General features: G+C 40.8%; 1 protein-coding gene across 2 annotated transcripts in view; it reads left to right on the forward strand.

Annotated features, from left to right (window-relative positions):
- POLR2B (RNA polymerase II subunit B) overlaps nt 1-13,045 on the forward strand; it is a 17,837-nt gene continuing 4,792 nt past the window's right edge. For both annotated transcript variants that reach the window (XM_057366832.1, XM_057366831.1), the window contains exons 1-17: nt 1-111; nt 322-394; nt 2,105-2,255; nt 3,737-3,849; nt 4,120-4,339; nt 5,310-5,468; nt 6,510-6,674; nt 7,168-7,364; nt 8,053-8,172; nt 8,534-8,720; nt 9,866-10,009; nt 10,273-10,412; nt 10,579-10,690; nt 11,132-11,286; nt 11,512-11,710; nt 11,814-11,982; nt 12,443-12,539. In XM_057366832.1, coding sequence (XP_057222815.1) covers nt 93-111; nt 322-394; nt 2,105-2,255; nt 3,737-3,849; nt 4,120-4,339; nt 5,310-5,468; nt 6,510-6,674; nt 7,168-7,364; nt 8,053-8,172; nt 8,534-8,720; nt 9,866-10,009; nt 10,273-10,412; nt 10,579-10,690; nt 11,132-11,286; nt 11,512-11,710; nt 11,814-11,982; nt 12,443-12,539 — 2,420 coding nt within the window. In that variant the 5' untranslated portion in view covers nt 1-92. The remainder of the gene's footprint in view (nt 112-321; nt 395-2,104; nt 2,256-3,736; nt 3,850-4,119; nt 4,340-5,309; nt 5,469-6,509; nt 6,675-7,167; nt 7,365-8,052; nt 8,173-8,533; nt 8,721-9,865; nt 10,010-10,272; nt 10,413-10,578; nt 10,691-11,131; nt 11,287-11,511; nt 11,711-11,813; nt 11,983-12,442; nt 12,540-13,045) is intronic.

The following is a 13,045-nucleotide window of genomic DNA, read 5'->3' on the forward strand; positions in this document are numbered from 1 at the left end:
CGCCGTCCCGCCGCCGCTCGSCCCGCGCTCCGCCGCGCTCTCTCCCGTTCCTTGTCCCGCCGCCGCCGCCCGCGGCTCCTCCCGCCGCCACCATGTACGACGCGGACGAAGGTGAGGGGTTTTCCCTTTCTTTCTCCTCGCCTTTTCCTCCTATCCATCCGGGCAGGGGGACAAGAGGTGGCTCTGGGCGCGCTCTGGGCCCGTAGGAGCCGGGCGCTGTGGGATATGCCGCGGGATCCGGGGGGCCGGAGGGTCCCTGAGCAGGCGAGGGGGGACACCGCGGTGATCGGAGCCTGGCTCACACGTTGTGTTTCCCCGCAGATATGCAATATGATGAAGACGATGATGAGATCACTCCCGACCTGTGGCAAGAAGCCTGCTGGATTGTTATTAGGTGACTTGCTAAAGTTTGCYGTTCCTAAGCTTTCAGCACATGTGYTCTYGGTCCTGCAGGTGACATCCAAGCTGCTCTCTGGAACACGTTTGGGAGCTGCAGGCTTGGTTTTGCTAAATTGTGTGTTGCAGCACGTTCAGAGCAGGAGGGCTTTTAGCAGAAACAAAGGGTTGTCGTCAGGGATTAAGAAGCTCTGCTGATGCCCAGCACACACTTTTTTCAGTGAAGAAAGGGCTGGTTTTGGTTCCATATCAAGCACACAATTTTGCCCGCTAACCTCAGCTGATGCTGGCATTAGGAAGTTAGTTCTCAGTTATTTTCACCATTTTGGTAGTGTTTTTTGTTTTCTAGTAAGACATGAGTGTCCAGGACCTGCGGCTTTTTATGACTCTTAAGAGGTGGGATGCTGTGTGGGGCTGAGTAAAAAGTGTTTCTTTTGCTGGTTGCATCATTCATAAGATGTGCATGAATGGTGTCTTAGAGTAGCAGTTGCAAGCCCAAGGGTAGATCCATGGGGCTGGTCCCATAGACAGTCTGGTTGGAGAAATGAGAAATTTTGGAGGCAGAAGGAGATCCTTTCTTTTGCAATAAGGAGTGTTGTCTTTACTTTCAGACATGTGGGAAGTAACTGCGTCCTTCAGCTTAAGCACCTCGCTCCATATGGCAAAACACTTTGTTTACTGTGAGGATGACCAGGCCCTGTGTTTCCCAGARAGGTCATGGAGCTTCCATCTCCATCCTTGACATTATTCAAAAGTTGTTTGGACATGGTCATGGGCAGTCAGCTCTAGGGGACCTTGCTTGAATGCAGTGATAGGACAAGATGACATCCAGAGGTCCCTTCCAACCTGAACTGTTTTGGGACACAGGTTGATCTTTCCCATCATCCTTTTCCTTGGGCAAGAGCAGATTGTGCAGCAGCAGCACAATAGCTGAAGGCTTGCTACCCTTCCTGGAGAAGCCCAAAATTGTTGGTACAGGGGTAGTTCTTTCCATTTTTCTCTGATATGTTGGCAGTGATGGGACAGAAGCTGCRGTTWTSTGGWTTCCCTGGCTCACTTCAGTAATGGRAGGTAGAGGASCTTGATGGCATGAGTGAATGCAGTAGATGTGGCTAGTTCATCCCACCAAAAWTTGGGGCATGGAGCTTTGAATTTGGGCTCTGATCTGTAAAGTTAGATTGTGCTGGGTTGAAGTTAGGTTACCCAAAAGGCTGAGGAAAATCTGGAGATGAAGCTGCTAATCCCTGTGCAGCTAGAACAGTGGGGATCCAAGCTAAAAGTTCTGAGAACTATTTCTTGGACTTGTGGGCATGCTCCCAGTTTACTGCAGCTTGGAAAATTAGTTAAACCAAAGTAATTTACAAGCATTATTGAAAACTTCAGCTGAAGCCACTTTCAGTAAGGTTTGTCATCATGTTTGTCTTCTAATTTAAGGGTGATTTAAAGTGCTGACTGCCTGGCTTAGCTAAGAGGTGGCAGCAAGTCTGTCACTCCGAAGTGTGTGTCTTCAAGCAGTGAGGGAATTGTTAAACATTTGTGAGGAGCATCTGTGTTCGAAACTCATGCCTGGGGATAAGTGAATGTGTTCAGTTCTCTACTGCATTCCATGATTATTGGAAGTTTTATAATAAATACATCTTAAGTTTGTTGAAGTGTGAAGTGCATGAATTAAATTCAGATTTTTTATTAATGTGCTCTTTTTTTTTAGCTCCTATTTTGATGAAAAGGGTTTAGTCAGGCAACAGTTGGATTCCTTTGATGAGTTTATTCAGATGTCTGTGCAGAGAATTGTTGAAGATGCTCCACCAATTGATTTACAAGCTGAAGCCCAGCATGCCTCAGGAGAAGTGGAAGAGCCGGTAAGTGGAGAACCCTGGCAGAGATATGTTTTTACAATGCAGTCATGTTACATCAGTTTTGTTCAATAYCTGTCCTGCTGTTCGTGTTGAGAAGTGACCAAAAACAAATAGCTGCTGCAGCTCATATTGTCATTTCCTGTGCAAAACTGCACAGASAGAGATTTAGTAGAGCAGGTCAGGTAGCCAAAAGCATGTTTTGGTGGGATTTGGATTTTCCAGGAGCTTTACCATGACAGGAAAGGTTTATGGCTGAAAACTTCTCTGTTAGCTTTGACTCAGGTTAAGTCCAGGGTTTTAAAGTGTGCTGTTGCTCATCTTCTTCCATTGGCATCATGTTCCAAAGAGGTCAAATTGTTTCAGATCTGCACCCTGTGATGTCTCTTCTACCATGAGTGTGCACCTTCTGCAGTGGCTCTGGTGCTTTCTTCTGTGTCCCTTGTGTAGTCTGGTCCCTGTTCTGTAAGTGCAGAGCTGTTGCCTTGCTGTCAGTTACTATCTTCATGCTTCCCTCTAGAGATTTAAAGGAGCTTTAAGAGCACCGGAACGCTGAATTTGTTACACGTTTGTTTTTCACATTCCTTTGCATTTTTTTTGCGAGCAGACAGCTATCCTGTAGAGAATAACTGAGATGTCTTTTGGTTTCTTTGTTAGGCAAACAGTTCTGAACATTTAGCTCACAGTTCTTAAGGTTTCCTCTCTTACTTTGTGTATATTATGGCAGAATTCTCTAGCTATGCAGCTCTGAARTTGATGTTTGTGCCTGGTTATGGCTCAGATCACAGGCATGGTTTGTGYTGGGCTTCTTTTTGCCCAAAATTTTTCTTTCTCAGATCACAGAGGTTAGTGTCTTATTCTCATTTATTAAATTCAAGTTTTAGGAATTGATTTAGAGGTGAGAAAAGGAAAGGATAATTTGCTTCTTCCTTGAGAGTCAGTTGCAGGCAATCTCTTGTTACGTTTGAAGATGCTGGACTAATTTAAAGAAACTGTGTATTRGGAAGATTTGATTTTCTATTTCTGTCTCCCTCTACTTCTCAGTCTCAAATTTTCATGGCAGTTTAGAGCACAGGAGAGAATTTAGTAACCATGCTCAGAGATAAGAWTTATGGTAAATGTGTTCTTGTTGAGAGTGTTTCATGAAAATTTGGGAAACGGTACTGTTTGTGGCTGCTGCTGCAAATCCAGGAAAAGGTGTTTCTTCACGTAAGGATTGAGAGATTTTTTTGACCTACAGAATCTTTGACAGCGAGKATCTACCACCTCCTGTTGTGCATTTTAAAAACCAGATTGTTTTCAGGTCTTTTCTGAAAACTCAAGTCCTTGTGTACTAATCCTAATACAATCATCCTCAATAGCTCGTGTTACCTCAGCTTGCTGTGTTTTCTTTTATTGATGGTGGTTGTTGTTCTGCAATAACAGTACTGGTTTCTAATCAGAGTGATGTTTCTTCCATTATAAGTAAATATATTCTTGTTTTTCAGCCCCGGTATCTGTTGAAGTTTGAGCAAATCTATCTCTCCAAACCTACACATTGGGAAAGAGATGGAGCACCCTCACCTATGATGCCAAATGAAGCCAGGCTGAGAAACCTTACGTAAGAGCCAGCTCTGTGGTAGATAAACACAWGGAAGAACTGCCTCTGTATTATTTATTGATAGTCTTTTTCAATATAGTAATGCTTTGAAAATGTAATAATAACTGCTTTATTTCAACTTCTGTGTCTAGTTGTTAAATGGTGATTGATGATTTGGTAATAATGCTTGATACACCACTGAGTGCTTGAATAACTGCCTTCATTACTCAGGTTGTACAGAAAATAGTAACTGACAGATGACACAGTGGTTTTTTTTTTTTTATTTTGTAGGTATTCTGCCCCCTTGTATGTGGATATAACTAAAACAGTTATTAAAGAAGGGGAAGACCAATTGCAGACCCAGCATCAGAAAACCTTCATAGGGAAAATTCCCATCATGTTGCGTTCCACGTACTGTTTGCTGAATGGCTTAACTGACCGTGATCTTTGTGAGCTGAATGAGTGCCCCCTTGATCCTGGTGGTTACTTCATCATTAATGGATCAGAAAAGGTAAGCCTTTTCTTTACAAATCCTGGAAGTTCTTGTTTCCATATATTTTGTTTCTGTTTTGTATCTTGTTTCTGTTACTTGTTTCCCCATGTTTTGCCATGTGCATAAACAGTCTTACTCCAGTGTCTCAGAGTTGCTGTGGGAGCTCCTGATCTTGCAGARAGATGGGCTTTTAGTCATCTGTTAGGGCTTTCTGAAGCCACCTTTGCTTTAAGGCACATTTCCCAACCTCAGTTCTTTCCTTCTTCAGTTTTGTGAACTACTTTGCATTTTGTGAGTTGTTTGCCACTAAGTACTGTAGATATTTTTATTTCCTTTTTCAGCATTGCAGAGCAGCATGCACTCTGAAATGAGGCCCACTAGGAGTGTCCTCCGGTTATTCCTCCTCTTGTTCAAAGTTGTATAGGTGCATTGTATTTTAAGAATTGGTTCTTCCCTCATGATGTGGAAGCAGCTTCAACAAATCATATCCACACCCTGTTGGTGCCTCACCAGTGAGACTGCCAGTATTTTCTAACTGATAACCCGGGCAAGCACGGCAAAATAATTAGAATTTTATATTTCTTCATGGGGAAAAAATAATCTGGCTTTGATTGTTGAGCTGGCATTTAAATTTAAATGCCTGTATAGTGTGTTGGCCTTGGGAAAACAGATAGTGAAATGCTTTCTTTATCAGTGTTGTGCCTAAAGCTAACAGAATGTCTCGGCACAGCCAGCAGGTGTGGTAAGTAATCACAGACAACAGTGTTCCCTGACCCTCTTGTTTTGGCTATTCCATCTTAACTAGCTGTGTGTTCTGTTTAAATCTGTATTTTTAAAATATAGAGTATAATCCAGCTGAGTTTGGTAAATTGACAGCATGGTGTGCAGTGCTCTAAATGTAAAGGCACGTGAAGGAATAATAGAAACACTGTTGCTTTCARCATGCTCTTTTGTCAGTTATTTACTGGTGCTCTTGTTTCTAACGCAGGTTCTGATCGCTCAGGAGAAAATGGCTACAAACACAGTGTATGTGTTTGCAAAGAAAGATTCAAARTATGCCTACACAGGAGAGTGTAGATCTTGTCTGGAAAACTCCTCTCGACCAACAAGTACTATATGGGTCAGCATGCTGGCCAGAGGTGGACAGGTATGCCTGGGCAGTAATAACCCCTGCCCCGGGGCTTGCAACAGGGGTTGTTTTAGGAGTTTTATTACTGTCCTGTCTCTTCATGTCATTTGGCTTTGGGATTTTGAGAAGACATTTCTTCGGATGCTAAGTTGTAAAAAACATGAAAGTAAATGAAAATTTGTYTGTCGTACGTTACGCCTGGCTCTATGATAAATTGAGGACTGAAATAAAGACTCAATCTGTGGCAGGTTTTTGGGCAAGGCTAAAAATAATTTTTAAATTACTGTACACAAGCTTTTAGAAAATTCTAACAAGCTGTGTCCTATTTCTTCACAAAGAGCAAATAGAGGAGTAGGGAAGTTCTCTTTGCTGATGGCCAAGCTAGTGTTGAGAGCTAGTAATTGGGCTAGTATTTTGCAGACCACATATTAATTAATATTTAACATTTAAATGTGCCATCTGTGAGGGGAAATAAATGCTACTTGTAGTTTCTAAAGCAAAAAGTGTCAGTACTCATTGCACTGATGTTTTGGAGTTTTCCAAGAGCAACTTGAATAGAAGCTTTACAGTATTCTCATTCTTGATGTGTGGGGCACTCCTGATTTCCTCTGCATCCCACAGTGTTCCCTTCTGGAGAAGGGTAGCAGCTATTTGAATAATCACTTGCACAGTGGGATAGAAAAGCTGAGTATAAGACTGACAGAAGGAGCACTGAAGGTGGGATAGGATTGCTCTTGGAAAATACACAAAGAGAGAAAAACTATGCATGTGGGTSAACAAGTAGTATTTACATTCCTTTGTATCAGCCAAAATCTTGCAGACTTCTAAAGCTTGAAATGTTTTTTAAATAAAAACCCATTGCTGGAGCAAGGTTGCAGAGTAGCTCCTTAGTTGGCCTGCTGAGAAGTCGTGTTTTCCTGTGGTGCTTGGATAAATACACATACATTGTATCATCCAAGTGCAGAGAGATATTTTGATTTAAAGACAGGATGATTTTAGAGATTTTTATTTTAAGGCAGGATGATTTAAGCCTAACATGTGCTTTCCCCCATCTCTCAGGGTGCAAAGAAGAGTGCCATTGGTCAGCGCATTGTAGCAACTTTGCCATATATTAAACAAGAGGTCCCCATCATCATTGTCTTCCGTGCACTTGGCTTTGTGTCYGACAGGGACATTCTAGAGCACATCATATATGATTTTGAAGACCCAGAAATGATGGAAATGGTAATATATGTTAAATTATTTTCTGTGGTCATGTTTGGTGATGTGTAGGTGTGGCTAGTCATCAMCTGAAGCATTGTTCTTTTTGCAGTTGTAATTTATTTATTCTTTTTGTGTGTTCTGTATTAGAAATGTTGAAAGTTCTCTGCCAGATTCTATTCAAATGAGTACATTAACTGAGCGCAGTGGAAATTTCTAAGAGTTAATATGTATTTGGAGAGATAGGCTCTACTCCTGCTGTTGTTGACTTCAGTTGTCAGGTGCTAATTGTACCTGAAACAGCATCAGGCCTAGAATGTACTTAAACGAGAGCTATTTTCTGAACTTTAAACTTTTTTTTTGCTTTCTTCCATGCATGCTGTTTTCTGGTTCCAGAAAGACCTGGATCAGTAATTAGCATATCCTGAAGAGAATCATCAACAAACTACTGTGTAGTTTCCTTCAGCCCCAACAGGCCCTGGTTGCTACAGGATTTTGCTGTGTTTTTATATCTTAGGTCAAGCCTTCTCTGGATGAAGCATTTGTCATTCAGGAGCAAAATGTTGCTCTAAACTTCATTGGCTCAAGAGGTGCCAAGCCAGGTGTCACAAAAGAAAAGAGAATCAAGTATGCTAAAGAAGTCTTGCAGAAAGAAATGCTCCCACATGTTGGTGTCAGTGACTTCTGTGAAACCAAAAAGGCCTATTTTCTAGGGTATGTCAGAACTCTCTCTCAGCACAGCAAAGGGACCCTAAATACATGTTTTATTCACATATATGTGTATGATTGGAAGAATGCACTGAGTGGAAGTTTGTTTCAACCTCAGTCTCCTGATGAACCTTGGAGCACTGGTATATTTTTGAGGCTGGGGAATTGAAATTTTTGATAAAATATTTTTTTAAAGGAGACAAAATGAGCTCCCAACAYATTCTGGATCTTAAGTTAGATCTGATGACTTTTTGGTATACAGACAACATACAGAAATTGATAACTAAGATGTAGATAACTACTGATAAACTGATTGTTATGTAAACCATTTTTAAAATTAATAGCACATTGTCTTGATCACTGCTTACTGGTATGCRGATGAACTGTACCATCGGGACACTTGTGATTTTATACCAGATCAAACATATTCCATATTACAGTACAGGACAGATACTTAGCAGAAGAGGCATGACCATCATGATGTAAATATTTTCTTCCCTCTGTCCTTAACCTGAACTTTGAGTGGGTCATCCAYTTCTAAGGATGTGCTGAAGAGGTTTATTTTAGTGGTATCCTAAATATCTAGAATGGACGGCTTTTAGGATAGAGTTTACTGATTTATCTGTGAAAACATGTAGTCTTTGTTGCAAATGTCTGCTGTCAGTTTAAAACATAAATTGTCTTATTTGCTTAGGTATATGGTTCATAGATTGTTGCTGGCAGCMCTGGGAAGAAGAGAGCTGGATGACMGAGATCATTATGGCAACAAAAGACTGGATCTTGCTGGGCCACTGTTGGCTTTCCTGTTCAGAGGGTAACTATCACATACACATTTTCTTTGGACWTAATTAATGGTAGAATCATTTCAACATTGAAATGTTGAAAACTCTATTATTCTAAATCAATCAGGCTAATTCTGTTGTGTCAGAGAGCCAGTCTTGGGCAACACAGCCTTTATCTGATTGACTTTTTAATGGAGTGGTCAAGTTTCCTATAATAGTAGGCACCTAGCATCAGATTGTATTAGCAGAGAGGGGCAGAGGAGAATAAAACAAAAGAACCTRTTTGTAAACATGCACAAAATATGCTTCAAAACAAAGTTGAAGACTTCTTTTCAGGAGATTGGTGACATTGTTTTCCGAATAATCATATTTCTCGGTGTCTTTGTTCTACAGAATGTTCAAGAATTTGCTGAAGGAAGTGAGAATATATGCACAAAAGTTTATTGACAGAGGGAAAGATTTCAACTTGGAATTGGCAATCAAAACAAGAATTATTTCAGATGGTTTRAAATATTCATTGGCAACTGGAAACTGGGGTGACCAGAAGAAAGCTCATCAGGCCAGAGCAGGAGTATCTCAGGTACAATAAGGGCTTTGTCAGATTTGCAATTTTTATGATAAAAATGTTATGGAAGAGTTTAACATTGCTTAGCAGCCATGCATGTTGTATGTTAAATAGGAATATTCTTAAAAGAAAACTTCCTTAGGTGACACAGATGAAGATTGAAATAGTTGGGTCAGGTGTGTGTTTAGGGTTTTTGTCATGGTTACTCTGTTGTGTTAGCTATTGCGTGCACTGCTAAACAGTTGGTGTAACTGATGTAAAGATTTTTTTTTGCGTTAGATCATACACTTTGGTGTAAATTCATAGTCCCAGGGAATCTTTCAGGAGGACGAATTTCTTTCCTTTACTTCCAGTGCTTCACAGGCAGTTAAAAATACTTAAATGACACTTTGTAATATACTAGTTTCATGTTCCACAGCAAATGATGAGGAGCACTAACTTTATTAGTTCAGCATAGTGCTCAGTTCAGCCTCCTTCCCATAAGGATGGAAACAGGAAAAAGKTGTCAGTTTTTAARTGCCAACACATTTTGTTGTCTGGARCCCKGGTGAGATTGTRGTTTGGGGAAGCAAAGTAAGGRAAGGGGCAAAGATGGTAGCTMTTGCTGKATRGWGTGTTGCTGGTGTATGTGTATGATGGRCTTGTTTGCTTTATAAATAAACTGACATTCCAGGCTGTAAAAACAGATTTGCTTAGATTTTTGAGAAACTTTGAGCAGAGTGAAAAGAATGTGAATGCTGATTTGCTCCTAAAGACTAAGGGGGCGCAGTTTTCCAGAGTTTGAAAAGACAACCATGTCGCTGTACTGTCAAACCCTGCTGGTGGCAGTGCAGCTTAGAAAGTACCACTCGTTCAGTTACTTTGATCAGAGTACAAAAAAACCAGCTTCCTGCTGGATAGAAGTGTTCATTATGCTGGACCTTGCTGTGGTATGAGCATGCTCTGGAAACTTCTGCCATTCTAACACTAGCCAGGAGCTTGAGATTCTAGAGGTAGTGCAAGATTAGTGGAGGTGTACTAAAAAGTGTAGCTAGCAAAAATCAGAGCTCTTTTGGTTCTTTTCAAACACATTATTTCTAGAGGGCATTATGCTAGTGTGTCATGATGCCTGTCAGCAACACACTTAAGCTTTGACTGACTGAACTCCTTCCTACATGCAGGTGTTGAACCGCCTGACTTTTGCATCCACACTTTCCCACCTGAGACGCCTGAATTCTCCCATTGGGAGAGATGGCAAACTGGCCAAGCCCCGGCAGCTGCACAACACCCTCTGGGGAATGGTTTGCCCTGCTGAGACCCCTGAGGTAATAGAAACAGGATTTACATACTGACTGCCTTTTCCTCACGTCATTTTGTACCCATGTCACTTGTGATGATTCCTTGCACTTCTTTAATACTGCTGAAACAAATATTTAGCTTTATAGCTAACTCAGTGGTTGAAAGCATGTTTTATGTCCAGCTCCTTGAGGAGTTGAATTTTAAATTTTAAAAAAGAGTTTAAATTCTTGGCTCTTCTTGGGGAAAYCTCTTGATTTGAAAATGCAAGTTAACTTTGTGTTTCTACTAGGGTCATGCAGTAGGACTTGTGAAGAACTTAGCCCTGATGGCTTACATTTCTGTGGGGTCTCAGCCATCCCCAATTTTGGAATTCTTGGAGGAGTGGAGTATGGAAAACCTAGAAGAAATATCTCCAGCAGCAATAGCTGAGTATGTGCAAATTAAACTCTTTAAAGACACTTGAGCTTTTTATCTTGCACAACATTTCAAGGGTTTGGGGTTCTTCGGTGGTTTAGGATTTTTTTAATTATTATTATTTGTTTTTTTAATTATTATTTTTTTTAATCATTATTTGTTTGGTTTTCCCACTTTCTAGTGCTACCAAGATCTTTGTTAATGGCTGCTGGGTAGGAATACACAAAGATCCAGAGCAGCTCATGAATACCCTAAGGAAGCTTCGTCGTCAGATGGACATCATTGTATCAGAGGTACAAATTTTGCATTTAGAATTTGGGTGTCCTTTTAGACAAGAGAGGATTATGCCTTGATACTATTTTGAAAAYTCCAAGTAAGGATTACTTGCAAGCATCTTTGGGGATATACTTCACATTGGAGTTTGTTTTGTGTTTTATTTGGGGAGTTTTTTGTGTTTGGTGCTTTTGATTTTTTTGTTTTGTTTTGTTTTTAGATTGTTTGATGATGTGTATGCTATCCTGTGGGGCAGGGGGGCATTGTTTTTAAAGAGGTTCCACTCGAAAGACAAAACAATTGAAAATAATCTTCTGAAATGCTTCTGTTTGTAGGAGTGTTACTGTTTGTTCTGTGCTTCTGATAGTGCCTGTAAAGAATTTAGTTACCTTGTCTCATGTTCTGTGGTTCTGATTCCAAGCTGACAGATTGTACTCACGGGGTGYTGCTCTCTTGCCCAGGTCTCGATGATCAGAGATATTCGTGAGCGGGAAATCCGCATCTACACTGATGCRGGCAGAATTTGTCGGCCCCTTTTGATTGTGGAGAAACAAAAGTTGCTGCTGAAGAAAAGGCACATTGACCAACTGAAGGAGCGAGAGTATAACAACTACAGGTRAGACAACATCCCTGAAATTCAGCTGGATGTGTCATTTTCCCTCAGGTGGGAGAGAGGAATGGTTAAAGCATTGTGCAGCACAAGTATGCTTTCCCTGCCTGGTAGTTTAATTAATTTTTTTAATCACACTGAGGCAGTGGTAGTAATAAGCTAGGGAAGGCCTTTTTCTTGTTACTGCTGAAGAGACCCATTTTAAGTGTTAATGGAGTTATGGTTGTTCAGTTGGCAGGATCTTGTGGCCAGTGGTGTAGTAGAGTACATTGACACCCTGGAAGAAGAGACTGTGATGCTGGCAATGACTCCAGATGACTTGCAAGAGAAAGGTGTGGCATATTGTTCAACATACACRCACTGTGAGATTCACCCATCCATGATCCTGGGAGTGTGTGCATCTATTATCCCTTTCCCTGATCACAACCAGGTCAGTGCACCTCTGCTGACATCTGGCTTTTAGAGCTGATAGAACACCCACAGGTATAAAGAGCTTTATGTACATAATTATTTGTCTTCCCTTGTCTGTCTAGTCTCCCAGGAACACATACCAGTCTGCTATGGGTAAACAAGCTATGGGAGTCTACATTACCAACTTCCATGTCCGTATGGATACRCTGGCACATGTGTTGTATTATCCCCAGAAGCCCCTGGTGACAACACGCTCCATGGAGTACTTGAGATTTAGAGAGTTACCAGCAGGTATGTTGGCAGTTCATGTTCATTGAGCAAAAATACTACTGTTTTGCTGAAAACATGTCACAAATGGTGTGTGTAGAGTACCTGAACCGTTTAGCAAATCCATGCAATGTAAGAAATAACTATAGGATAAGTGTTAACTTGTAGCTAGACAGCTAGACTGCAAAAAATTGATAGTATTGCAGCTGAAACTACTACCCACGTATTCTCCTAAAATCTAACTGAAAAAATGCATTTTTTGTTTTGTTGTTTGCTAGGTTTTTCACAAGGGGTCACTCTTGACACTCTTTTCTACCAGAGTTGCATTCACTGATACTGCATGTTTTTGCGTGTGGGACATAAAGATTTTATCTGAGAAAGGGTAGAATAGTTTCACTGCAAAGARTACAGCCTATTTTGAGTCTAAATAGTGTCTGTTTGGTATGTGTGCATATTTTGAAAATACTTGCTCTGCCTGTTGTAGGTATCAACTCGATTGTAGCCATTGCATCATACACAGGCTATAACCAGGAAGACTCTGTCATCATGAACCGTTCTGCTGTTGACAGAGGCTTTTTCAGGTAAGACTTCGTAAATTTTTTAACTGTTTGGAATTTTAAAAAGATATGCTGAGTTCTCCAGAGGCTCAGGAAATGGTTATTGTATGCTGGAAGATGCCATTCTCCAAATCTTTCCAACTTTTTCATTTTTTTTAATGGAGATGGAGGGAGCAACACAATGAAAACAGCAAATGTGTGTATCAGCAAAACCTCATGAAACCTGACTGCCCACTTTGCCTTCCTAACTCTTCCATTTTCGTGTTTACTTTGTTTAGGATCCTTTGTATCAGTGTAAAAAAATCCTGATTCTTCAGTGGTGTATTTTCAAGAAACTCTGGCCAGTTCCATGAATAATGTTGCAGCGTTTTAACATAGTCTTGTCTTTATTAGTAGGACAGTTGCTACCAGTTAGGATTGGAATGTTCCTCTCCTTAGAAGGAACTGCTGTTGGCACAGCTGGTGGCTGATGTGGCTTTGTGCATTATAGTATCTGAAAGCACTTTGGTGTGCTGGCAACTGAGGCAGCA

This window comes from Malurus melanocephalus, unplaced genomic scaffold (assembly GCF_030028575.1).
Source record: "Malurus melanocephalus ecotype Western Australia unplaced genomic scaffold, MMel_1.1 scaffold_72, whole genome shotgun sequence".
Lineage (NCBI taxonomy): Eukaryota > Metazoa > Chordata > Aves > Passeriformes > Maluridae > Malurus > Malurus melanocephalus.